Below are 27,797 nucleotides of genomic sequence, written 5' to 3'. Positions count from 1 at the left end.
AAATGGCATTTCTTCTTTTTTCTTAATGATTGGGAAAAAAACCCACAACATATTAAAAACCTAATAAAAATATTGTTAAACTGTTATCAGACATTAGATTGTATTTCTACGACATTTCTGGTTAAAGTAGTCTCCTTTACACTTCTTTAACTTTGTATAGTTATATAAAAAGTAATAATATATGAATGTGATAGAACAAACAAAAATCTATGTACCAATACAGACAGTATTTCAGATACTGGCATACAAGATTGTCGAATTTTTATAATGTTAGGAAAATATTTGACTGAGTCATCTAATAACCTGCACAATATCTTCAATGTCCAGCCTCGATTTCTTGAACTGTCTATTATCAACTCTTGAAATATTATGAGGATTTAACAATGTCCATTGAACATCACAGCAAGGTTAAACTGCAAGAAAATGCTTCCTAGTCTGGCTCTATACTGGGGCTGAGGATATAAAGAAATTCTCCGAGCTCAAACTCAAATCTCCGTTATTTGATTGGTTAGAAACTCCCACTGAATGTACACTGACCAATGAAAATCTTGAGATTTGAGAGAAGCCTCAGAAAAAAATCTTAATAACCTCGAGGCCTAGTGGTCACAATGACTGTTCACTTAAGGTTTCCAATATTATTTTTAGAGTTAATATTGTATAAATATAAATAAATCTGATTAAATATTGAAGTTTAGAAGTCGTTCTCGGATTGCGGTACATCGGAAGTGGCAGCATCTACGTCCTCTCCTGGCATTAAGATAGGAATTACAAGGTCGTCCATGTTTGGCATCACAAACACATGCTGTATAAAAACATATATAATTTTTTTTTCATTAAAACATTTCATCATATTACGAAGAAAAGGACATTCTGTAACAGGAAAGATCACAAAATGTAATATTGACCAAGCAGATAAAAAGTACAGGCTTTCGTTTATCGAATCTATTTGTGAGAGAAAAAAAATATGAACAGCATAACATCTTTCACACTCCATGAAAATTTAGTTTAATAAAATACACTATCAATATCAATGATTTAAAATATTTGATCCATTATGAATAGCAACACAGATGAAGCAGGGGACAACTTATTACAGTTGCCACACTGCATATAACATCTTCTGTTGTGACTATATACCTTTTCTGTTGTGACTATATACCAAACATAATAAGTATATTAACTAAATACAAATGAATATAGAAGAGATTAATCTCACAAGAAACAATCTGATTACCTGGAATTCCATTGCTAATTTTTTCTCTATCCATTCTGTGATATGACTCATAGTTACCTCCCTTTCACCAACCTTTGGCTTAGCTACAAGCCAGAGCTGTGGATTACCACGGAAACCATACCTAAAATATTAAAAGAGAAAAGTTAACATTGTCTAGTGTAAATCTGTAATTCTAAAAGCAAAGCAATTAAATTAAAAGCCAAGCTAATACAATGCTAACAATAAAACATGATTAAACTTATATAACTAACTACAACAATTGTTATAAATTATTGCTTTAAAAATATTTGCTTTGCTTAAATGTCATAACAGAGTTAAATATAAATCACAATCAGATTTGTTTTCTGAACTATAAAGTGCTATTATTTAATGTATAAACATAGTCTTGGCAATAGCAGTGCATGATCTAATGTCCCCTTTGTTACACACATTGTAAGCAATTGCCATTTCGAAATATGTTACCATTTTCAATTGTATTTAATTCTCTGATGGAAGAAAATTTGAAATGGATGTAAAAAGATAAAGATTGATCACTTTACTTACTTTATTGTAAAATTTTAATAATTGCATTACTTTACATATTGCATTATTAGATGATATATGAAATTTAAATGAAGCTGATGGAGTAAACATTAGGCATGACTTGACAATTACCGTACAATGATGCCAAGACATGATTTTTAACCAATTATGCTTTAAGATACTTGTTTGAGATACATGTACTCAAGTCAGTAATGTAGATTATAAATTGGTTTGTTTTCTATTATCACAGTATATAAACATGTCTACTTTCTGTAATCGCAAGAAAGGTTACAGTTGAAATATAACGGCTCCCAAGAAAGGAACTGTGATCTGAAGTAACATGTGCTTGTACTAATAAAACATAGTGCACATTGAACTGTATAGGCTCGCAAGACAAGATTTCGTTTATCTATTGTGATGATGTAACAACTGTTACAAAATATTATTGATTATGAAAGAGTAAATGTTTATAAACCTACCAGAGTCTATCTGATGGTGGGGGTGGTATATTCACAGCCAGTGTGCCACTCAACTTCTGCACCTCTACAGTGAGAATGAGGGGCGTGTTCGAGACCTCTGTCATAGCCTTCTTTATATATTTATTCTCTGTGGCACTTTGGAAATACTTGGAAGCAGTTATCTTATTAATGTACTTCAAAATCTTCTTACCAGTTCCACCAGATTGAGCAGACCTGTATGATAAATTATAGTTTAATTAACCTTCAGCCCGCTTAATAAATGTACAATGTAATAGATTTATAATGCTTCGAAAATGGAACATTTCATCATTTGTTAGAGGGATTTCATTATCAATGCTCAACAAGTGCAGTCAGATTGGTGCAGGCTCTAATGGCTTTACACTGAGTGGCGTAAGATACACATTAAAGCACTAGTATTCAGAAGATACACATTAAAGCACTAGTATTCAGAAAAAAATACACTTGTACATGTATATCTCTTAATGAAGTTATATTTTTCAATCCTGCATTTTACATCACATAATTATGAACTTTGACCTATGACCTTTGAAAGGCTACGGAAAATATAAACTTACCCATCCTCAGCAAGATTAACAGGCTCATCTTCCTCATCTGTAGAAGATTCAGCACTGTCTTCCTCTTCACTATCTGTTATTGCTGACCTTGAAAATAAAGAAGATAAAATAAAATAACCTTTACCCCTGACCTTATGTATTTCAAAACAAAATATCTCATCAGTTTGATTACTATCAAAAGGCAAACTATTTTTCTATCATACAAGTCAGAAGTAAAGCCCAAAAGCCAAGGTCTTAGACCTTTGGTCCTTAGAGCCAAGGTCTTAATTGACCTTTGGTCTTTTGGGATATTAGAAATTTCATCAGCATTTTCCATTACAACAGATTTTACCAATGCTTTTCAAGTAGCCACCATGGTTGCTACCCTGGAAAAATTGGTAACTATAAATTGTAAATTGATTTCCAGTTTATTATCAGATTCGCTTTCAATATAAATGCATGGCGAATCATTCTAAAATGATTTTATATGATACACATGATGCAAGCTGCTTTGGGAAAGAAAACCATACAAGAAAAATGTGAAGTGTTTAAGGATCTATATTCTTTTTTAAGCATATCAGATCACCACATGTTCAGAAAATCTATCCATTTTGCAAAAATCACTATGTTTAATTTTATAGAGTTACCTATTTGTAGACAGTTGCAAACTACTCAAATAACACAAGCTTTTACTTAAGTTACCACGTCAATAGACAAGGAAGATTCTGGTTGACAACAGACAGCCATATTGCATATAATAATTCCATAACAAACTCACTTTTTGCTCTTTTTACTTTCCGATTGACTTGCGGAGGTTTTAAGTTTCAGTAGATTTACTTTGGTTTCTATGGTCATTTTAAACTTCCCGCTATATGTAACATCGAGATCAATCCAGAAGCCATTCTCATCCAGGAACGGTTTATTGGCTCGTCTTATCACAGGTACCTCCGATCCCAGGGAGATTTTACTGATCTGTAATTCTTCTATAAAATATGGGATCTGAAAAAAAAAACCAATGCAAATAATAAGATCACATTTTTTGTATTTTTGACAAAGGAAGCAAATTGTATATTGGATATACTTTCAGTTGAGCAAAACATATTTTACCTATGGCCAGACTAATAATAATTCACAAACACAATGTACCAGGATAACAATCAGCAAATGTTTAAATACCATCCATACACATAAATATTTCATTGAACAACAACAGGTTTCTCATAAATGCTAAATGAATATAGCATCATGCATTATAGGCAGCGAGATCAGGGCTGATAGAAATGATGCAAAGTCTCACATGAAAGATTTGACATTTGGGAGAGTCATTTAGACCATTTTCAACCTATACATTACACATTTACCTGTTCTGCATGTTTTGATCAGAAATGGCTTTTTTAACATTGGAATAAATGGATGTCAGTATAGAAACAGGCTAATTCAAAGTCAAAACAAGCAAATTGTTGAATTTATATCCCCCGCCGAGTACTGGTTATTATTAACACAACAACTGAAGACATAAGGCTTTATTTATATATTAATCATGGCATAAACAGTAATATTCTTTGAACTTGATAAATATTCAGGGAAATAACAGAGCCATAACTTTGTGTTAAATAGTAAAATCTGGAAATGCCAATGAGATGTATGCATACTACATAACTAATCAAGGGCCATAAATCTGAGTTATAAGTATCTGACTGGAACATGGCGACTATATGCACATCTCCTCTTAGTATCCCATTTTGTTTCATTGAATTCCAGCCGGTGGTAGCAGAGAAGAAGCAAGGAAACAAATATTTTTCTATATGGATACTGCATAACTAATCAAGGGCCATAACTCTGAGTTAAAGTGTCTGACCGGAACAAGCCGATGATATGTGCATCTCCTCTTGGTATTGAAGGTTCCCATAAAGTTTTGTTGAATTCCAGCCAGTAGTTGCAGAGAAGTAGTGCGGAAACGATTTTTACTCTATATGCATACTACATAACTAATCAAGGGCCATAACTCTGAGTTAAAGGGTCTGCCCGGAACAAGCCGACGATATGCGCATCTCCTCTTGATATTGATGATTCCCATAAAGTTTCGTTGAATTCCAGCCAGTAGTTGCAGAGAACTACTCCGGAAATGATTTTTACTCCATATGCATATTGTATAACTAATCAAGGGCCATAACTCTAAGTTAAAGTGTCTGACCCTAACAAGCCGACAACATGCTCATCTCCTCTTGGTATTGAAGGTTCCCATAAAGTTTCGTTGAATTCCAGCCAGTAGTTGCAGAGAAGTAGCGCGGAAACGATTTTTACTCCATATGCATATTGTATAACTAATCAAGGGCCATAACTCTGAGTTAAGGTGTCTGACCGGAACAAGCCGATGATATGCCCATCTCCTCTTGGTATTGATGATTCCCATAAAGATTTGTTGAAATCCAGCCAGTAGTTGCAGAGAAGTAGCGCGGAAACGATTTTTACTCTATATGCATACTACATAACTAATCAAGGGCAATAACTCTGAGTTAAAGTGTCTGACCGGAACAAGCCGACGATATGCGCATCTCCTCTTGATATTGATGATTCCCATAAAGTTTCGTTAAATTCCAGCCAGTAGTTGCAGAGAACTACTCCGGAAACGAAATTCGGACGGACGGATGGACGGACGAACAGACGGTCAGATGCGCATCTCCTCTTGATATTGATGATTCCCATAAAGTTTCGTTGAATTCCATGCAGTAGTTGCAGAGAGCTACTCCGGAAACGAAATTCGGACGGACGGATGGACGGACGGACGGACAACGCCAAAACTATATCCCCCTCCCGATTCCATCGGCGGGGGATAGTTATTGATGCAAGCCAATTGGCAAGGGCAGTTCTATGAGCTGAATGGGTTGAAAATTTTCTTATCTACAGTGAATGTGAAATAATCTTTTTCTGAGGAAATTATTCAATAAGAATTTGAAAATATATGTAAACTTTTAACATAACTGCACTTTTATGGTAAGAAATTAAAAAGCCTTCAAAAAGCAGATTTTTTTAATGAAAACTGCATGGTTTTTCTGAATACATTTGTATATACATGTACAATAATATTTTATACTCTGATGTAATGAGAGTTGTGAAACCAATATTATGACTAACTGACCGACAAAGCCTAGCCTAAGCTGATATATGATAGACAGATGTTCCTGATATGGGCTTAATTCCTAAATCACATGCATATACTGATGAGATCCACAGGGCTCACACTGGCTCAAATAAAATAATAGCCAATATTTTCAACTTAAAAAAATAATAGCCAAAAGTTCAGCGGACTATTCACGAATTAGCGATTAACAACATAAGCAGTTGATTAAATAAACATTACATTTATATAAAACTTTTTTCAGTTTGATAAGGATTCTCAAATAAACTGATACATTAATTTGTGTATATTGATATAAACTACCTTTTTAGCTCGACTATTCGATAAGAATAAGTAGAGCTATTGCAGTCACCCGAGCGTCGGCGTCGGCGTAACCACTTATGTTAAAGTTTTTGTAATAGTTCAAATATTTTCAAAGTCCATTGACATATGGCTTTGACACTTTGCACACTTGTTCACCATCATGACCCCAACCTGTAGACAGGAGGAGGTAACTCTATCAAGCATTTTGACAGAATTATGCCCCTTTTTCGACTTAGAATTTACGTTAAAGTTTTTGTAATAGTTCAAATATTTTCAAAGTCCATTGACATATGGCTTTGAAACTTTGCACACTTGTTCACCATCATGACCCCAACCTGTAGACAGGAGGAGGTAACTCTATCAAGCATTTTGACAGAATTATGCCCCTTTTTAGACTTAGAATTTACGTAAAAGTTTTTGTAATAGTTCAAATATTTTCAAAGTCCATTGACATATGGCTTTGAAACTTTGCACACTTGTTCACCATCATGACCCCAACCTGTAGACAGGAGGAGGTAACTCTATTAAGCATTTTGACTGAATTATGCCCCTTTTTCGACTTAGAATTTACGTTAAAGTTTTTGTAATAGTTTAAATATTTTCAAAGTCCATTGACATATGGCTTTGAAACTTTGCACACTTGTTCAACATCATGACCCCAACCTGTAAACAGGAGGAGGTAACTCTATCAAGCATTTTGACAGAATTATGCCCCTTTTTCGACTTAGAATTTACGTTAAAGTTTTTGTAATAGTTCAAATATTTTCAAAGTCCATTGACATATGGCTTTGAAACTTTGCACACTTGTTCACCATCATGACCCCAACCTGTAGACAGGAAGAGGTAACTCTATTAAGCATTTTGACTGAATTATGCCCCATTTTCGACTTAGAATTTACGTTAAAGTTTTTGTAATAGTTTAAATATTTTCAAAGTCCATTGACATATGGCTTTGAAACTTTGAACACTTGTTCAACATCATTACCCCAACCTGTAAACAGGTGGAGGTAACTCTATTAAGCATTTTGACAGAATTATGCCCCTTTTTCGACTTAGAATTTACGTTAAAGTTTTTGTAATAGTTCAAATATTTTCAAAGTCCATTGACATATGACTTTGAAACTTTGCACACTTGTTCACCCTCATGACCCCAACCTGTAGACAGGAGGAGGTAACTGTATCAGCCATTTTTTTTACTATCAAGCACAAGAATAGTCGAGCGTTGCTGTCCTACCGACAGCTCTTGTTTTAAAATAGAACCACAACTTTAATTTTTATTATAGAACAGAATAAAGACGTTGTAATTAGTATAATTACTGTTTCACAATAATATTAAAGATTCATTATAACTTTACATAATGCTGTTATCAGACAACTTCTTTTGTTTGTTCTATTTAAATTCTGTCAGCCATAACCACTGTCAATTTCCACATTTCACACAGAACTGGAGAAGATCTAGGTCATATCTAAGCCTATAGAAATAACACAAGTTTGCAAACTCATTCTCAGAATGTTGCCTTTTTTCTGAATAATTTACTGAAAAATATCATCATCACCAATGTAATACAAATTTTCTGCCATAGTAGTAAAGATTTTTAAACAGAACATAGCTTATTTCACCTTTAAATAAATATCAAAATTATCGGTGTCGCGAAAATATGTGACAATCGGATTTTTTCTGAAGAAATATTCACAATTTTGGTTGTTGTGCAGATAGTTGTTTGGAAGTTAATACTTTTTAAATATTTTACTATTGTTTTCCACTGGCGATTTAGTCAAGTAGCTTAAAACCAAAAAAATCAAAATTTGCAATTCACGGTAAATTTTGGGTAAGTCAATATCCAGTTAATCAATTGTAAAACAGTTTTTGTGGCTAATTGACGGATATTTGATGGCTATTATAAATGCTGGACAATATCTTTAAAGTACTTATACAATTATACATCAATTATACATCTCGCATGTATTTTATCACCTCGGGCAATATAGTAAGCAGCACGTGACCGGTAAAAAGTTGACACTCAATTAAATCCACCCCGCTGGTGTTATTTAGGTCTACTGCATTCTTTATCGATTTTTACACCTTATATAAACACTGTTGGAAGTAAAAAATAATCGCCAGATTTTGTAGCCAAAATGCAAAAATAATCGCCAATCTTATAAAATAATCGCAAATGGCGACTATGGCGGCCGACAGCGTGAGCCCTGGATCCATTTACAATCTATTCATTTCTTTATTGATGACATTGTCCTATCCAATGATTGTCTGTTCCAATATTGCAACTCTTGTTTCAGTCTGCATTTTTACATTACAAGAAGTAAAGTGCTTCGTCATTCATGGTTTTTTATTAAACTATTTGATCATTCCAAACTATCGCATGATGTACAATTCATTGAATTTAAAAAAAAGAAGAGATCATGTTTTCAGGCAACTTGACAAAAATAGTCACTGACTCTCTCCATTTCACTCAGTTTTCTTAAAAACACAAAAACAATGTAGCCCTTGGTTGATTCCTATATTCTTGATAATGATATAATGAATATATCTGACAATGGTATTGATTGATGCTGCACAAAATTAGTCTACTTACAATGTATCTTATATAACTACATTGTACCCTTAAGTCCTCATATATTTGTGCATGCATTGAGTGAAATCTGAAGTTGTGAATTGTTTTTTAATATACAATAAAATAATATATGTGTATTCTCAATTCATAAGTTACATTTAAAAGCTTTAAATACAACTGTATTACATATAATACCCAGCAAAATAAAAACTGTCGTATGTAAGCAGCAAAAGAAGTGCTGCCAAGTCATTAAAGTGTCTCCCTCCAAACCTCACCTTGCATAATTCAAGCCCTACCAAAACAACAATCAAAGCAGTTCTGGTTTACCAAGGAAGAAGACCCAAAAACTAATAAATATATCAAACTTGAGGCTTGTTTCACACTAATTACTGATTTTGGGACATCTGAGGCATTATAGAATTTCCTACGGGAATGTAAGCTTTTAATAAACACTCACTAAGATCTTAATTCGTGACTGCAACATTTTTATCCCATGAACATTCAAAAATAATTTCAATGATAATACTATAGTCACTTTTAGTGTATTCTATTTCAAACCAATACTAACTCAAGGTGTTCTGTGAAAAGTGAAATAACAAGAGCTGTCCGTAAGACAGCGCGCTCGACTTTTTTATTGCTTGCCAATAAAAAAAGTTTTTGCAGTAAAAGGCAATACAAGAATCTCTGTATTTTTAAAGTGAACAATGGCCATGAGCATTAAGATATTTAGTGAAGAATTATTTTACTGAATTGTGTGATACCCTTGAACACTGCAGCAAAGTTTTTTAGTGCTTGCCTATAATACAAAACATTGACAGTTAAGGGCCATAATTCAAATAAAATCTTTGACAGAATTACCTTCTCCTGGACATGTTTGGGAATCATGATTGTAAACAAGTATTCCAACTTTCAAATTAATATCTCAAACAGTTCAGTCAAAAAGTGGACTGGTACTAAAAACTTAACCAAGATTCTAAGTCGATAAAAGGCCTTAATTTTTAAAACAAATCCTTGACAGAGTTACCTTCTCTTGCGTACAGATGGGGGTAATGATGTGAAATAGCATTAAAAGTTTCAAAGCAATATCTCAAAGGGTTAAGGCAATAAGTGGATTTTACCCATATTCAATGTATTTTCTAAGTCAAAAAGGGGCATAATTCTGTCAAAAAACCTTGACAGAGTTATGTCCTCTTGTCTGTTGATGAAGGTCGTGATGGTAAACAAGTATGGTCAGTTTCAAAGCAATACCTCCAATGGTTTTGAAATAAAGTGAGGTGGTACAAAAAAACTTAACCAAGCTCAATACACTTTCTAAGTCAAAAAAGGGCCATAATTCTGTCAAAAACCTTGACAGAGTTATGTACTCTTGTCTGTAGATGGAGGTTATGATGGTGAACAAGTATGGTAAGTTTCAAAGCCATACTTGTAATACTTCTGAAATAAAGTGGGGTGGTACGAAAAACTTAACCAAGGTGTGACGCCAACGCTAACGCTAACGCCGACGCCGGGGCGAGTAGGATAGCTCCCCTTTTCATAGAAAAGTCGAGCTAAAAAGGAGGGAATAATTTTGTAAAAACAATGACAGAATCATGTACTTTTTACATGGCTGTGATATGCAATATTACGTTTCAAACCAATACTGGAAAAAAAAGACACTGACATGGACTCAGATGCCTTGAGGTGAACCTGGATTCCCAGATGAGTAGAAAAACTCTCTAATAACTATATTTAGTCCAGAAAAAAAATTCGCTAATGACAATTGTATATTCCAGACTAAGCATCATTCAAAAAACAACAATGTATCATAGTTCTTGATCTAATAAGATATGGCAGGATTTATTGATGTATGAAACCTTATAATCACAGAAATATTGCTTATGTATCACATGAGAGCATTGATTTATTATTGACAATGCCGTTTTACATCTTGAATTTAGCAAGTAATTAAGCGTTGACAAAACAACAATATTATTGATTAGTTGCAACATTAGTGGGAAAACTTCATCTTATATAAATGCACTAATCAATTGCCACAAGCTGTCATTCAACAAAACATGACATTTCGTGCAGTTCTCCATTAAACAGGGCAGCCATAGCAGTCACAGTCACCCATCAGGGTTTACCTATTCTTTAAGTTTTGGTTCAAAAATGTTTTACTTTAAATAATGTGACAGTAAAAACTTTGCTACCAATTTTTGTGTAAGATATTAATGAAGAAAAAATTCTGACCATTGAATTTTCTTAAAATCATTTGTTGCAAAAAAAATAATGCATAGATCCCTGGCCTATCTTAATTCTAATTATCAGATATAATTCTAATTATCAGATAAGCGGAAACAATAAGAATTTCAACACAACATTTTTTGAATTTCCTCCTAACAGATTTGTTAACAAAAGAGCATAATCATGTTCTTGTTTGTGGTTAAATCTAATGTTATTGAGTAGGGAAATACGACCATGCTAAATAATCAAATATAAAATTCATCTTTAAAGAATATTAGCAATAAAATGAATATTCTCACCAATTATCATCTGTATTATTATTACATTACTTAAGGAATGTAATTCTCAACTACCATAAGTGGGACTTATCTTGCTTAAGGGTTAATGCACTGTTTTCAATGCATGGACATTGGCGATCTACAAAAGCATATGGACTTGGTTTGGGCTTAAATAAAGTCCTACTGGGTTCTGCAGATTTTATAATGCAATAAAATGGTTAAAAAGTGATATTCTTGTATAAAACTAAATTTGTTTTTGAAAGTATGTTAATGAAACCACTGTGGTTTCTGACATACTGAATTTATAAAAGGAACCCATGTTGCAGACCATGACCCAGACAAACCATTATGGGTATACCCAAGTTTTTATCTTGGGTTCTGCAACCCTGCGTTTTGGGCGCACGGGTTGTGTTAAAACTTGTTGCCACCAGCAGGCTAACGGTTAAAATTAAATACAGATTGTCATCCTTGACTCACTAAATGATATCAACATAATAATACAAGAGGCAAACTTTGCAAAAACCTTTAAATTGCATGTACCAACTACCCAGTCCTTACTTAACAATATGAGCCCCCAGGCACCTGCCTTGGAAAGTTTAACCTCCACATACCTATCATCTATCTCATATCTAATATGCAATATACAATCTTTATTATACATTTATTGACTAGCACCATCTGTATTTATGACTTGAATATAAATTAGTATATACATTTGTAACAACAATCAATGTTGGCCATGTTTTCCTGTATATATCTATTCTTAGACTGAAGTAAATAATGCAATGCAAGATTGCAAAACAACATATTTCAGTTTCATATGTACATTTATAAATATGGACACATAATATACAATAATTGTATGTTTGTATGTTGTTTTTTTTTTCTTTCCAAGTAATATCTATTTTTAGATTTATCAAGTAATCATGAATGTCATGCAAATATGCATAAATATCATACATATATTAATTCTAAATATATGCAAATAGGAATTTTTATTTTGCCAATTAATATATATATACATTTTTAATTTATATATATTTATAATTCATACTTATTCAACTTAGCAAAACTATGGAGTTAAATTTATCAAATACACTGTTGTCATTAGCCTTGAGGCATATAAAGTTTAACTTTATAATTGAATTAGGTTCAATGTTTTTGTTTAATAGGTTCAATGTTTTTGTTTAATATGGGGAACATTTCAAAATGTTATTTATTTCAAAAATCAATATATAAGACCTGCATTAAATTGATGATTATCTCCATTATTGTAAAATAAACTTACATCGTTGTTCAAGAAACTGTTTAGAGGTTCAAATGACTTTACAGGGTTAAATGACCATTGATTTACTTCAAAATTAAAATTGATTATTAATTGCTTATAAAAGACACAGGCATTTTAACATTTTTTTCTATTCTATAACTTAGGAATCAAGAATTAATATTGAACCTGAAATGAGAGCATACTAAACACTATAAGAAGGAATACCAAGAACAACAAAGTAAATTAAGGCAAATATCTACTCACATGAATTTTTGTAAGTTTCTTCTGCAGTTTGTCTCGCACCTTATTCGCCCAGTACTGGTCGCCAAGGAAATCCCAGAAACACCTCCCAAGAAGAGCATTCAGGGGAAGTAATGCTGGTTCACATACAATACTTTTTGACCCTTGGCCTCCCACAATACTTGATTTTGAATCACTATGTTTCATATCTTTTTCCTTTCCAGCTAAAGCATGGACCGGACTAGAAGGGAGACTATCCTTATCACGGGGAATTAACCTTGACATATACATCACAAAATTCTTGAGATCGGTTTCACTGGTATCTTCCAAATTTGATGCTGTTGTACTAACTGATGAAAGTGAATCAGATGAATTTTGACGCTTGTGTCTTAAACTGTCTGTACTACTTGACCGCTTATAACTAGACTTTGAACTTTCAATCAATCTTTTTACCTCTCGAATATGATTCTTCATTGGCATTCCGTTAGTAGCCGCAACAAGACGTCTATACCATTGTTCTTTCTCTCTACAGGTCCTTGCAAACAAATACAAAATGGAAGAATCACACTTATGATCATTTACCACTTCAAACCCATGAAAGGAATCCGCACTATGACTGGCACTCATTTTACCAGTTGCCTGGTTCCCATTGCTATTCAGATTGGAACTAGATTCTGGCTTAGCTATCTTTCTGCCATCCTTTGCTAGAGCAATGCAAAGAGGATATTTCTTACTCCAAAGTCTTTTCTTAACAAGTCCCGACGGTAGTAAAAGCACTTTACTGCCGATAATATCAAAATGCCGTTGATGAATAAACTGCGGGTTGTAGCTTTGCTCATCCCACATGGCGCGCCTTGGTATGTTTATTCTCGGCCTGCGTAACCTTAACGTTGTTCCGTCAAGGTGTACATAAACAGAATGAGTGTTGTTGATAGAATATGATTCTGGACTATAGTCTATTATCTCATTCATCCATCCCTATAAAACAAATTTAAAACATGCAAGATAATAGCTTTGTTTATTCTTCAATCTTAATTGACTGTACAAACAAATAAGTTTAAAAACGTTTAACTCAGAATTTTCTAAATATGGAAGGGAAAAATTTGAAAAGTGCAGAGTCATCATCAATTTATTCAATTTTAAATTGAAAGTGGTAAAGATAAAGTTGGAAATAAATAGCAAGTTCTTTCGAAGATATTCACAAATTAATCATGATACATATAATCAGGGTCTATCAAAGCTTTTTGAAAGACCCTGATTTAATATTATGTCTTTGGCTGACTGTATTTGAATTTATTTGACTTATTTGAAACACTGCAAATAAAATTCTCTAACTTAACCTCTCCCCTCTAACCTTTCCTTGCCTTTGATACCAATTTGAAACAGTAAACAGTATGGTTAGCAGATATGTGTTTAAATTAAACCGACTAAGTTGTATCCAATGTCATCTAATATCGTATAAAATGTGGACTACTCTTCTAAAAAAAACTATTATCACATGAATTTATCAGGAAATCAAAGTACCGTAATATACTTCGGCTGCAATCTGCTAAAAATGAAAAGGTTTAACTAGCCATAGACTCAGTCATACTGAATGTGACATTTCAATAAATCAAGCATGCTTGAATTATCCATAATTATTCCTGCATTTTTTTTGTCATTTATGATCATTATGAGAAACCATACCTCAGAGAATAATTCCAGATAATTAGATGTTGTGGATATTTTTCATAATTTCATTTATCAAGTTGGCATTTCAGTAATGAAGTAATAAAATAGACTGCCATTATACCAATATCTGGGAAATGTGGGAGAGCTCAATTTCTATCAAGAGGAATCATGCATAGTCTATTAATGTAAATCTTATCAAAATAAATGGATACGACTCCACATACATAGAAGAAAGAAATAGTAAAAGCTTCTCTCTGGTTGGTAACCATCAGAATAATTTCAATATTGTGATGAATTCCAAGCATGAAGTTAGTTTCTGGGAAAGCATGCAATATTATATATGTGACCGTTGTGTCAAATTAATCCTAAATGGGAACACTTAAACAAACAGCCTTAAAACTCAAAGTGATATCCATAGACTAATATTAATTAAACAAAATGTTTTCATGAAGCTTACCTTGTAACAACAATCATCTCCTTTGGGTTCCTTCATTTCTGGGACAGGCATGGGTGGCAACTTATCAAGAGGTGGATCCTCTGGAATAGGCTCCCTTGGTTTGTTTGACCCTGTCACCCAGAAGTATAACATCCATCCAGCAGAGCTCAGCACCATTCCAATAACCATCCCACTTAGATATGATGGCAGAGGAATAAGTAAATAAAGAAATAGAAATACCATACATCCCAAAACCGGCTTCACAGGTATAACTGTTCCAGGTATGTGTAATGCGGACTCAGTCTTTTTATCTGTGTCAACTTGATCTTTATTATCATTTGGTTTTTCAGAGTCCGAACTACTTGAAACGGTTTCAACTTCTGGTGCTTTTTGACTAAGTTTTGCCATTGATACTGGAGCCACTGGAACGATAGGTTTGATTTTGCGAAGTTTTTGAAAATGTTTTCTTTGCCGAACCATTGGTACAACTCCTGGAAGATCTGAGAAATCTTCCTCAGTTGGTTTAAAATACTCTTCATTGATTTCTAATTGGTCTACATCTGCTGAATCATCTTTAGCATCTGACTTAGTGTCAAAGAAATCAGTCTCATTACTCTGATCATGTTCATTTGAACTCTCAAAATATTCTTCTGACTTTTCCTTGTCCTTAACCTCTGCTTCATTTTCTTCAGGCATGTTTCCAAGCTGGTTAGGTTTCTCTTTAATGGCACTAATCCTTTGTTTTTCCTTTGAAGCTGCTACAGGAGAATCAGTAAATATTTCCTCTTTTTTCTTTTGTATTTCAGACTGAATTTTATCTTTAAAGTCTTTAAGCTTTTCAAATGAGTTTTGACTTCTTATGGAAGGAGATTTTTCCATATGCTCTTCAAGAGTTGATCTTACTTCCGGGGATTTTGACAATGACCTTTCTCGGTCCTGAGCATGTCGCACTTTCTCTTCATTGACCTGTTTGTCGAATTTTCCAGTGACATGGGTCAGCTCTTCCTCATCCTCTTCCTCCAGAGCTTTAAAACTGAAACTTATGCCTCCACCTCCTACCTTTGGAGCAGGAGGTCTAGGAGGGGGCACTGGTTTTTTACTCATTTTACAGTCATTAACATCTAGAGAATATTTTCAGGACATCAGAGGATCTTCTATAGTATCAGTTAAAATGTCCTGAAAAAAGAAAATCCAAATGAATTAATTCTAAAATACTAGTTTAACATTTAATTGACTTTACTTTGTGAACCATGGTAGGTTACAGTGAGTACATGTATTTTGATCTCAGGAAGCCTAAACCTGTGTTCTCCACATCGTCTCCTTATAAGTAATATTTCCACCAAAAAGTTTTAATTCCTTCCGATTGGTTCAAAAGATACAGAGCGGACACAAAATTTTGAATACAAAATGACTAAGTGTGATATTAACCTGAAAAGGGTCAAACCTGTGCTCTGTACATCAATTCATTATGGTTAACATTTCTCCAATTTCCTTCAACTGGTTCAAAAGGTACAGACTGGACACAAAACTGCAAACAGACGGTCAGACAACCAGGTGCATAACATTAGACTTCGAAATATTTTCAAGCGTATAGAAAGTATAAGAAACCAAAATGTACAATGTATAATTATGTTACAAAAGTATGTACAAAAGGAACATTAAAAATTACCTAAATTTTCATAATAATGATAGGAAATAAGCAACACATTTAACAATGGAATCATCATCTTATTTTCAAACCTGCTCTTCTGGACCTTTTATTTCTACAATCAATTTTGAAATATGATCACAGTTGGCATCCGTACAAGGGAATCAAATAATCCCTCAATTCTTACATCCACCATGTGTCAATCTATTATTGTACTAGGCATTTTTTTTTCATTGCTTCAGTGCAACATATTGACAATATCTTACATTTACATTTATCTAAAGTATGCATTGTTGTATCAAGGTCTACTTGGAAAACTGACTATATTCTATCTCCTGCATTACAATAATGCAATATTGATGTTTTGCCATTCCTTTTATAGTCAGTCACCTGGAATTTTTAGTGTTTTTATACGTTCAATAACATGCATTTACAAGGAACAGATTTTCTGTCCTTTCTGGAAAATATCACAAAGAAAATGCCTACAGTGAGAGTAATAATATTCAAAGTCAGTGTGAAAATGTTCCATCTTGTTGTTAATATCATAAATCAATTTTTACAAAGTCACAATAAATGCATGCATGATGTCCTTTTACTTGGAATTCTGTGGGTGATTGATGACATAGCAGTTTCAAGACATTTTTTCTTAAGTTAGATTGTCATTACATCAATATTACATCACTGATCAATCCCAATATAACCTACATTGTACATGTTAAGTAAGTATGATAGAAATCTGTATAACAGGTAAGTCAGTAAAGGTACATGTACATGTTACATGTATACATGTTCATATAAAGAAATCACTTAACTCACCAACATTAAAGTAAAGCCATATAATTATGTACGATTATACAAAATGTATAACGCAGAGAGGTCAGTCAAAATTTTCAAAATATATATTAATTAAATACTGGGACAGTGTTTTAACTTTTCTCAGTGCTGGATAGTTTAATAAAGGTATGTAGTAAAAGTGGCATATTTCTGCACACAAATTGTAAAACACCTGTCTTTGATAGCAGTAGTGAATTATCATTGATATCCAAAGTCAAATCAAAGGGCTGCAAGCTCTGTGGTATTTTCTGATCTTTGCAATCTAAATCATACTGTATATCTGTATGCATTTTCCTGTATAAGTTTATTTTTATGTACTATAATTCATCTTGCAAGGCACCAGAGTTTGATACATACGGAATTTTGCATAACTACTGGGATCCTACATGTTTACCGGACAATCAGTTTACCGGACAAACGCTATTACTGCCGAATAGTGCTTTACTTTTTGCTTTGATTCAAAAATCATACAGTCTAAATTGTACACACACTTTCTATTTCAAAGTAAATAACAACAAAACCACTCTCAAGTAAATATTGTTGATTCAGTTCTTTATCTACTAACATGTCCTTTTGTTTACTAGTTATTTCATGACCTGGTCATGCCGGGGAATAATCTGTTCTGCGCAGGCCCGAATATGGAGACCCTTAATGGGTTAATTTCGATAGGTTTTACTTTTAATTCTTTTCAATGTTACCTCAAGAGATAATCGTAACATATTTTAATGATAAAAAGTAATTTTTAATTTAATCTTGACAGTATCTTGTTGTTGTCTTTTACAAAGAAGTGCAAATTAAAAAACATATAAAGAAACGGGTTACGCCCATGGGAGGAAACTCTACATGAATTGTAAATAAAATAGATTTTATGGCTTTTGTAACATGCTTCATGATGACCAACAGGTATAACTGTATGACAAAGAACAGAATTCCATTTGAATATCAAAATGTTTCATACGTTCAAAGATCATGGAGAATCAATACATTAATTGAGTTAATAGTGTTAATTTCAATTACACCCTATATATTGGCCTCTTCATAACAGGCATGGCTGCCGTGTCTGTTTCTAGTGACAATTACTGGGTTTTTCAAATATATTAACCTTGCCATTCAATAGTCGGTTCTGATGCTAATTAAAGATTAATTTCATTTCACGACTTCAAAAGGTTTTGAAACACTATGTCCGGTAAATTGAGTTGTCTACACGATTTTTTTTCTTTTTATAATGCCCTACTTTTAAGACACATTTCTACGGTCAAATGTTTAATTTCATGTTTGATAAAGGAATGTTTTGTGCATGAAGAACCCAAAATTACTTGGGTAAAATTCCATTCCTCTTTATTATTTTAAATAAAAGTTACAAATAAAAAAATTCATTTTTTGTCCGGTAATATGTAGGATCCCAGTACAGTAGAGTTGCATCAAAATATCATTTATGTTCATTTTTTATGACAGCCACACTTTATCCTTGTATATCATGGCTACTTCCTTAACAAAGACACTTAAAAAAGAATTTAAAAAAAGTTGCCTCGACTGGGATTTGAACTCCAGACCTCTCACACACTAGACGAGCGCGTTACCCCTGCACCACGGAGAAGTTATATAAACGATGCCTGAATAAAATCTAGTCATTCTAAATTTAGAACTTCCATTGCATTCCGGGTTTGTAATCCTTACTAATTTCGTAATATTTTGTTCAGGATAACGCTGTTGTTTAAAATTGAAGTAAATAATTTAGCGAAAAGATCTTCTCGCCGAAACAGTCCAACATGTAAAATCTATATATTCCACTTCTCGGCAGTCAGATTAATTTGTGTAGTATTCGGTAATCGACATCGCTAAAAATAGCATTTTCATTGATTAAAATCAAATTCATCCGCGTAATTTGTGATTGTGCATTTATTGACAATAATTATTGTATAAGACAACGCTACTTTTAAACTTTGAATGCGTTGTAATTTATTGGATACTTATAACAAAATAAAAATATTTCTTTCTTTAAAATCGCTAGTTTTAAGCACAGGTGCTAGTGGCATTGATTTGACCTAAAATGTGTTTGACCTTGTTATTTATACAATAAAATATCAATATATTAAAAAAAAAAAAAAAAAAAAAAAAAAAATTTTTCACTGTTATATTATTATAGACTACAAAACAAAAGGAAGAAATATTAAGTTGAAAAAATGGCATACAATTACATTGTAACATGATAAAATATTATGATTTTCTGCTTTTGGGTTAAATTTACCTGAAGTTAGCAAATGACCTTGCCCTTATTCATTCCTGCTGTATAATACAAGATAAATAGCTCCCTATTGTTTAACAGATAAATTGGTTTATGATTAGAGAGCAAGTTTCATATCCCATTACAGTTATACTTCAACAGCTGATATGTCTACTTAATACTAGTAACTGATAGTCATATCAACTTTATCACAGCAAAGATTGTTATGAACATTTATGGCAGAAATATTGGTAATAACTGTGGCCTTGATAAGCCAAAACATGGGTTTCTCTTATTACATTAATTTGAATATTACATGTTGTTGTTTTTGGCCCATATTGAGAAGCTATAGAGTTGTGTTCCCAATCCAAAAGGTAATAAGGCAGCATACTAACTCAATTTCAAATGTACATGTGCCACCTGTTATTGAAAAATGGGGGTACATTTCAAAATTTAGGGGTGCACAGAAGTTCAAACTGGTTTGTATAATAATTCATATACAAATTATAAATAATTAAGAAAAATATCAGCTCATGATATAAATGAACAGCTGTTTCACTTAGTATCACAACTAACACAGGCACAGACTCATCACTTGAGGCTGTTATCTAGCAATATAGCTGACATAACTCAAAATACTTGTGGGCAGTTGTTGTAAATATCTATATCTGAAATTTTTTCTTACAACAGTACATGTCACAGTTTTCAAATGATGGAATAGGTACGAAGAGATTTAGGTATTGTGATTAAACCAAGCAACTTGATTTGATGTAAGAAGTAATTAACTGATTACTATTGCAGTTCATGCACATCCTTAACATCATACATAAAAATTGCTTCACCAATAGCCAGTAAGTACACATTTTTTGTCATTAAAAGTCAGTTGATTAACTTTAAAACTAATTTCCTGTCTTCAGATGAGTTTGGTGATAAAGACATACAGTCTGTTTTGGCAGTTTGTGAGTCAAGCCTCAAAGAAGCTAATGTTGAAGTTGACAACATAGAACATGAATGGTCAAGACTGAAAACAGAGTTGTACAACAGGTATATCCAATGTTTAAGTAGCTATTCACTGTCCTTATCATAATAATTTCAGCTAGGAAATCAATTATTGCCATAAATTTAACTTTAAAAGTATATTATACAATTGACATCCTGATGCAATTCTTTATTGGTTAGCAATTTCATTTACATATATTACATATTCGTTTTTTTTAATAGCAACAGGGACATACATGTACATAGCTTGACATGGAAACAACTGTGGGAACAACTGCATACAAAATACCCAAACATGCTTAGCTTAGTCACATACCTACAGACACTTCCTTCAAGCTCAGATGATGCAGAATGAGGGTTTTCAAGGTATGAGTTTATGTCTGTAATAAATTTCAATATCATTTTTCTTCATTGGTTTTCTGTTGTAACCAGTCTTTACTGGTTATGGTTTAAATTTTGTTAGACTGTATATATTCTTCACTATATTATAGAATGAAGATGGTAAAGAGTGACTGGCGCTCCAAACTGAGGGATGATCATTTGACTGACTTAATGCTAGTTTGTATTGAAACAAACGACATTTCAAGCTATGACCCAGAGCCTGCTGTCCACCTATGGAATTCCTGTGCCCTAAGAGCAAGGAGGCCTTATCATAATGAAAGAAATTTAAAGGTTATCCAGGATCTTTCTATTTTTTTATTTCTATTGAATCTTAGCATACATTAATACCAAAAAGGTAAATTTAAGGCAGACATGGTCATCACCATTAGACTCAACATAACTTATTTAAGTATGACTGTTATCTGCAGGACTTGATAATTATTTACATCAAATAAAAATAAAGTATTGAAACTTCTAACCAAATTATTTTACTTCAGTATTACTATTTTGAAATCTGTGATAGTAATGCCCAGGTCTTATGTTTCAGAGATGTGTCAATGACAATGTTGTCAGAACTCAACCAGAGGATGAAACCATACAACATCCAGAAGTAGAGTATGATATTAATACCATTGTTCAGTCATTGGGTGAAGAAGATGATGAAGAGGAGGAGGATGAAGAAGAAGAAAACCGTTGCCTGCAACATGACAGAGATATATTGCAAGCAAAAGCTATGAGATTGCTATTGTCTTCTCTGTAATTGTGGTGAAAAATAAAACAAGAAATACTTTAAAATCGTGTAGTTATTGTTATAATAAAATTCATATTCATGACCAAAATCATAAATGTGGGATCCTTAAACTTGAGGAGGAATCTCTTGTCTGAGAGCTGAAGATTCCTGCTGGATCCCAAGTGATTTATGTTAAGGTCGAACCCTGATGTGACATCAAGATATGGCTAAAAAATTAACAAATCACAATGACATGATTTCTGGCAGCAGACATGCAGATGAGACCCCATTTAACCCCGTCCCTAACAATAGGTAGATGGTTATGTCATTAAGCAGATAAGAAGTTTAAACATTCATTTAAAATTCAATATTTCTAAAGATTTTACTCTGTGTGCATGTAGCCCCTGCCTTCAAATTTTATGCGGCCATGTAGAATTTTGGGCGTGAAATATGCAATGCAGTCTGTTAATTGGCATCCTGTGTACCTCCATGTTTAGATAGAGATACAAAATAATTTCACACTGGTTATTGAAATTTATATTCAACATTTATATGTTAATGCACAATCGTAACACAATCATAAACGATTATAACTAGCATATGGGTTGTCAGGTTACTGTTGTAGTAGCATTGAATTTTTGGAAAATGTTATAAGCATGGTCAAAGTTTTTCAAAACAAAAATGTATACTTCTCAATACTGTTAAAATCTCCTTTTTTTCTTACATGTCTTTTAAAACTTTGAATATTTGACAATGTTATTAGGAATAAAGTAAATTGATTAATATTAAGTATTATAACAAGTTCACAAACTTGCCTTTTTAAACAGACAGGACAGATGAGTACATTATTAAATAATGTACAATGGATAATGTATATGCATGGCATGAAAATTATACATATCATATGTTGTCAGATGTAACATCAATAAACTTAATAATCATGTTAGAAAAAATACTTCTGTTTTTGTAATTTTTCTTATGGTGTAGTGTTATAATGCACCTCTAAGCCAAGAAGAGTTGCCCTACAAAAAGGCAGGATTGACTAGGAAAGTGTGCTAGGGTGCATTAGCCCCTTGCAGAACAAGTGATGGCTTGAAAGGCAGGTGCTTTTTTTAGGGCTATCACATTTTCATATTGCCTCAGGAGTCAGGTTACTGTACATTTAGGTTCTCATTGGCTGCTGCACAATGACCTGCTTTTGGCTCAAAATTGTTATCTTTAGCTAATACTCTGTGGGATTTGCATGGAGGTAATTATCACTACTTTGTGCTTCAAAATTTACCCTGTAAGGCCACAACTGGTGTCATGTCTGTGGTTTGTACCTTAACAGGCGGCATTCAATATTTACCCTGTAAGGCCACAACTGGTGTCATGTCTGGGGTTTGTACCTTAACAGGTGGGATGGATCCTTATTAAGCATAGAATACATACATAGTATAAAACATACTTACATACATTCATTTAAATGCTTTGTAATTAATCACTCAGTGCTAGGGACTCCGAGATTATATTCATGCGCATTTGAAATTGAACTGTTAATTATTCAACAACAATCTGAATGCACCTTTTACTTAAATAAATCAGTCCTTTTCACCTGATTCAATCAAAAAGTATAGAAAAATAAAGGCAGCGGGCAAAAGCAATATTTATAAATGATATAGATCTGTCATCATATGTTAAACAAAAATGTCATCATATGTTAAACATAAACCAGCTTTCTAGATACCCCCATTGACCTACAATATAAGCCAAAATAATGACAGCATTGCTGAGTTGCTGATACCATTTTTTTTAGAAAACTGTGAAATATAGCTCCGAGTCTGACAAGTTTATTCGTAAAATATTACAACACGCCCCTATGTATAAATGTTTCCAGTTCAACTGAGAAATTAAATAACTATTTACCTTATGAATATCTACACTACACAACTTCTAGACAGTGTGTTATTTTCCTTGATAATCCTGTCTGCTGGAGCAATCCACTTCCTGTTTCAGTTTCATCAGCTGATGAAATGAATACTCAGGACCAATGAGAAAATCATACGTATTTTAATAATCTGAACTTTTTACCTTAACGATTAAAGGATTATCGCATTTTAAAGAAATATTCCTTATCGCATTTTGATTTTATATGTTTATTTTGTTTTTATATAAAAAATGTTTATGAAAACGAAAGTGTATATTTTTAACCAATCGCATTACAGAATTTTATTCAGCTCGTTCCCATTATATCAAAACCAAAACAAGCATGGATGACAGGAGTAAATTGAACGTGTCTAACTCTAAATTTTATTCTGGCTACAAGAGAATATAGTGTTATCTGTAGTGTAGGTTGGGCTAATTGAAAATGCGGTTATATCACTTCCGATTTGCATTGCTTATATTCGGCGTATTTTGGTCTGTCATAGAAAATTCATTATCCAAAGAGGTAACATTCAGATTTTTTGGTGTCATTGTTTAATTTTAAAGGGGTCATCTCAAAGTATTTTCATTTATTTATTTATTTTCACCGTCGTTTTGTGTTAAATCAGTAAAATAATTGTGTTAAATTTGTTAAAGAGTAACCAAAATCAAGTTTAAAATGACTTTAACAGTGTTTAATAAAGATAAATTATATCTCTGAGTCTTATTTAAGTTATTATTATTTCATCATGTTCATCATCCGATCATGTAGTCCTATAATGTTTCTGTTAGCACTACAAACACTGTTGGAGTGCACAGTGTACTACCGGAAATCTTATGTTATAAGACTATTTCATCATCTTACTTGATAAAATTAAGTTTTAATCAAAATGTGATGCAAAGTTTTGAAGCACACTGAAATACACAGATCTACGAAGTAAACTTGATTTTGGTCCATCAGTTCATGAACATACGCATTCGGAAACTTGTAAAATGCAGGGATTTCCCAGATGCAGAATCATGCGTCATATACGCATAAAATGCTATCCTGTACGCATAATAAATAAATTCTGCGTACACGTTGATGAAGAAAAATTGTCTAAAGTAACTGTCACTTCCATATTTTAAAATTAATATTCTAAAATTTTTTGGTTAGCGATGAAGGTCCAGGGAATAACCAATGGGTATTTATAGTAACGCGTCAGTTTATTGGCTAGTTACTGTCTGCTTTTAAAATACCGCCCAATCATTAGTGAGCACTAGCGTACCCCAGATATTATTGTCAGGAATACTTTATTCGAAGCGCTCGGTTGTTACCGTTATCTATGAAAGTTCTTTCGGTTTAAATAATAGCAAAACAGGCTGACTTCAGAAATTTTTGGGGTGGGGGTTGTTCAAAAATGATGAGCCTGTCTCTTCGACTGTAACTGAAGCAGCATATCATCCTAGCAGTCCACAAAATCGAAAAGTGACAGAACATTCTGGTCTGTCTGGTTAGATAGATACAAATGGTTAGAGCTACGGGACGAACAAATATTTCTAGTCAAAATACTAAAGAGTTGCTTTTAATTTAAGAAATAAATCCAAAGTAGAGTTTTTTTGTTGTTTACAATACAGTCACAGTGATTTTTTAAAACTTTTTTCGCAACAACCCATACCCCTGAAATTGTGAATTTTGAACGCGATTACGTCAAATTGTGAAAAATTAACAAGAATAAATCATCACCTGCAGTCACTTTATTCATAAATTTAATAGTTATGTTCATAGTTTAAGCTTTCTTCTTTTTATTCCCTCAAATATATCAATCAAATTCCAAGATTGTCATTTGTCAGTTCATTATTTTGTTTGGTACTGAAAAGCAATCCTGCCAATTGAGAATTTTTTACAGATTTTTGTGAATTTTTTATGTTTTTTTTTTTTTTTGGCATTGTGAAGATGCCTTATTCCGGGGTCAAAATCAACCCAAAAAAATCACTGAGTCATTTATATTGCAATCTTACTGTACTTCTTCTGTGAGCAATGTGGGCAATTTTGAAAATTGTCTGGGAGTAGACCCCCAAAATTTTGTGGTGGACCTCTGTTTTTATAGATCCTGCATCCAATGGACTCCTAATATAAAAAGGGTTGGTAAATCCCTGAAAATGTATTGTATGACCACCTATTTTGCTATTTAAGCTGCAGTTGATTTACAATTTTAAAGTTTATATTAAGTTATTATCATACTAGTACTGTATACAAATGTACATTGTACATGTACATGAAATAATAGTGGATGTTTATGTATTGTAGCATGATGAAGGCTCCCTGACAGTATATAATGAGCTTGTTTTTGTGTCGACCATCAGTGGAAAGTTCTATGCCGTAAGCAAACAGACTGGAAAAACATTATGGTCCTTGGAAGAAGGTATGAAACTTTTTCATGTATTTCCAGGACATTTTTACCCCATCACAGTCTGATGCATTGTGCCTAAATAACCAATAAGGCCCAATTTCCAGTCCAAATAGCCTCATTTTTCCCCAAATTTCACAACAGCTGCTAAAAAATCAGACTGTTTCAATTTCTGATAAAAAATGTTATAATTTTGTTTCTATATAGAAATGAAGGGTAATCTATAACAATCTATACTTCTTTAGAAAGGGAATTCATGACTTTTAGAACATTTAAATAATGATTTTAAATCATGTTATATGATTACTACCTGAAAAAGTTGTGATAGCAGCAGAAGAAATATATGGTTCAGGTAATTGGGAAATGAGTTGCTTTTTTGAAAACTACATGAAAAATACATGAAAATATATGAGTACATGGAAAATGAAAAGCTTTTATGTAAAAAAAAATGAAATCAATATTGGGTGCATAATTGGTCTATAATACAGTCAACATAATTATCCAGATTAGTAATAATGAATCAGACATAACAATTTCTTTTTATGCCCCCACAAAGTTGGAGCATATAGCGTTGCACTTGTCTGTCCGTCTGTACGTCCATCCATACGTCTGTCCGTACGTCCTGAAATCTTGTGAACAGATGGCAGATTTTGCTTAAATTTCCAGGAATGAACAACCTTAATATGTAGATGGTAGTAAAGGAAGGAATTTTCGCTGGGACCAAATTTAACAGAATTATGGCCCTTTGTTGATTTTTTCACTATATACTATGTAGAAATTTTGTGAACGCAACTCCTCTTAAACCGGATGGCAGATTTTGCTTACACTTCCAGGGATGAACAACCTTAATGTGTAGATGGTAGTAAAGGAAGAAATTTTTGCTGCGACCAAATTTAACAGAATTATGGCCCTTTGTTGATTTTTAGTTTTCAACTTGTGGCACATGTAGTCCAAAAAATATTTGACCTAGAGTCATAAGATTGATAGAACAGTGGCGTGTGGGGGCATCCGTGTCCTATGGACACATTTCTAGTTTTAATCTGTGTTGTACATTTCCTTAAAAGTACCATAATACTGATTGTTAAAAGGATGGCCTTTAATATTTTGTATAAGATGTTGAGACAGAGTTTTTTTACAAAGAAACTAAGATTTTCCTGAGAATACATTGTATAATTTGATTTTTGCTGTTTTGTGTTACAGAGCCTGTAATCAAAGTGCCTACTGATGTTTCATCTGGGTAAGTTACTTCAAGATTATTAGATTATATATATATGGTAATTCAGTTGAATTATGGAGAACTCATACCACCTCCACCAATTTTGCTTTTCTCAAGTGTTGGTTAAAACTAACCACAGCTTTATTTTGACTCTAAGTGTATTCCTCTGTTATCAATGACTAAATATGTATATTCTAACATGCCCAATATGTAACTACTTGTTAAACAGATACTGAAGAAATTAATATTGCAAAAGAGCAAAAAAAAAAGCTTTTTTCCATTTACCAGACCCATCTTAAGATTTCATTCTTAAGAAGGTAAAAGCACTGTTAGCATTGAAGAATTATATAACACTACCCATAAATTAAATTTTGATGGATTGTTTTAGAAAATGTAATATAGTTGATTGTATTAATATTGATTTCAGAGTCTGTTGATAACTAAGTTTTTATGAGAGTCTAAAATTGTTTTAATCAAGTACATTGTATCTCAAATAATCCCCCCCCTCCCAGTGAGTGGTCACTGAAAAAAAGGTCAAAATTACCATGACCGCAAAT

General features: G+C 32.9%; 3 protein-coding genes across 3 annotated transcripts in view; 2 read left to right on the top strand and 1 right to left on the bottom strand.

Moving 5' to 3' along the window:
- Positions 1–23,782, bottom strand: LOC132758274 (testis-expressed protein 2-like). The gene is made up of 8 exons (XM_060749835.1): positions 23,638–23,782; positions 14,938–16,092; positions 12,834–13,787; positions 3,568–3,788; positions 2,811–2,897; positions 2,236–2,448; positions 1,235–1,355; positions 1–802 (listed from the first exon to the last, which is right to left on the bottom strand). The coding sequence occupies exons 2-8, from the start codon at positions 16,018–16,020 to the stop codon at positions 692–694; spliced, it is 2,790 nt and encodes a 929-aa protein (XP_060605818.1). The 5' UTR covers positions 16,021–16,092; positions 23,638–23,782; the 3' UTR covers positions 1–691.
- On the top strand, positions 20,861–21,934 carry LOC132758282 (uncharacterized). The gene is made up of 3 exons (XM_060749845.1): positions 20,861–20,987; positions 21,113–21,293; positions 21,550–21,934. The coding sequence occupies exons 2-3, from the start codon at positions 21,114–21,116 to the stop codon at positions 21,760–21,762; spliced, it is 393 nt and encodes a 130-aa protein (XP_060605828.1). The 5' UTR covers positions 20,861–20,987; position 21,113; the 3' UTR covers positions 21,763–21,934.
- A 171-nt stretch (positions 23,783–23,953) lies between the features above and the next one.
- The window catches only part of LOC132758275 (serine/threonine-protein kinase/endoribonuclease IRE1-like), a 28,833-nt gene continuing 24,989 nt past the window's right edge, over positions 23,954–27,797 (top strand). The window contains exons 1-3 of the mRNA XM_060749837.1: positions 23,954–24,160; positions 25,925–26,039; positions 27,225–27,261. Of these exons, the coding sequence (XP_060605820.1) occupies positions 24,080–24,160; positions 25,925–26,039; positions 27,225–27,261 (233 nt within the window). The 5' untranslated portion in view covers positions 23,954–24,079. The remainder of the gene's footprint in view (positions 24,161–25,924; positions 26,040–27,224; positions 27,262–27,797) is intronic.

This window comes from Ruditapes philippinarum, unplaced genomic scaffold (assembly GCF_026571515.1).
Source record: "Ruditapes philippinarum isolate M1 unplaced genomic scaffold, ASM2657151v2 ctg2122_1_1_1_1, whole genome shotgun sequence".
In the NCBI taxonomy this organism is placed as follows: Eukaryota; Metazoa; Mollusca; class Bivalvia; order Venerida; family Veneridae; genus Ruditapes; species Ruditapes philippinarum.
This window is presented reverse-complemented; position numbering and strand designations above follow the sequence as displayed.

Bases quoted from the DNA above. Each gene is read 5' to 3' on its own strand.
- LOC132758274 (XM_060749835.1), bottom strand. From the start codon at position 16,020: ATGAGTAAAAAACCAGTGCCCCCTCCTAGACCTCCTGCTCCAAAGGTA. The intron at 2,898-3,567 runs GTGAGTTTGTTA...TTTATTTTCAAG, and splicing joins GAAAGTAAAAAGAGCAAAAA to GTCAGCAATAACAGATAGTG. The intron at 2,449-2,810 runs GTAAGTTTATAT...TTTATCATACAG, and splicing joins GTTAATCTTGCTGAGGATGG to GTCTGCTCAATCTGGTGGAA.
- LOC132758282 (XM_060749845.1), top strand. From the start codon at position 21,114: ATGAAGATGGTAAAGAGTGACTGGCGCTCCAAACTGAGGGATGATCAT. The intron at 21,294-21,549 runs GTTATCCAGGAT...CTTATGTTTCAG, and splicing joins ATAATGAAAGAAATTTAAAG to AGATGTGTCAATGACAATGT.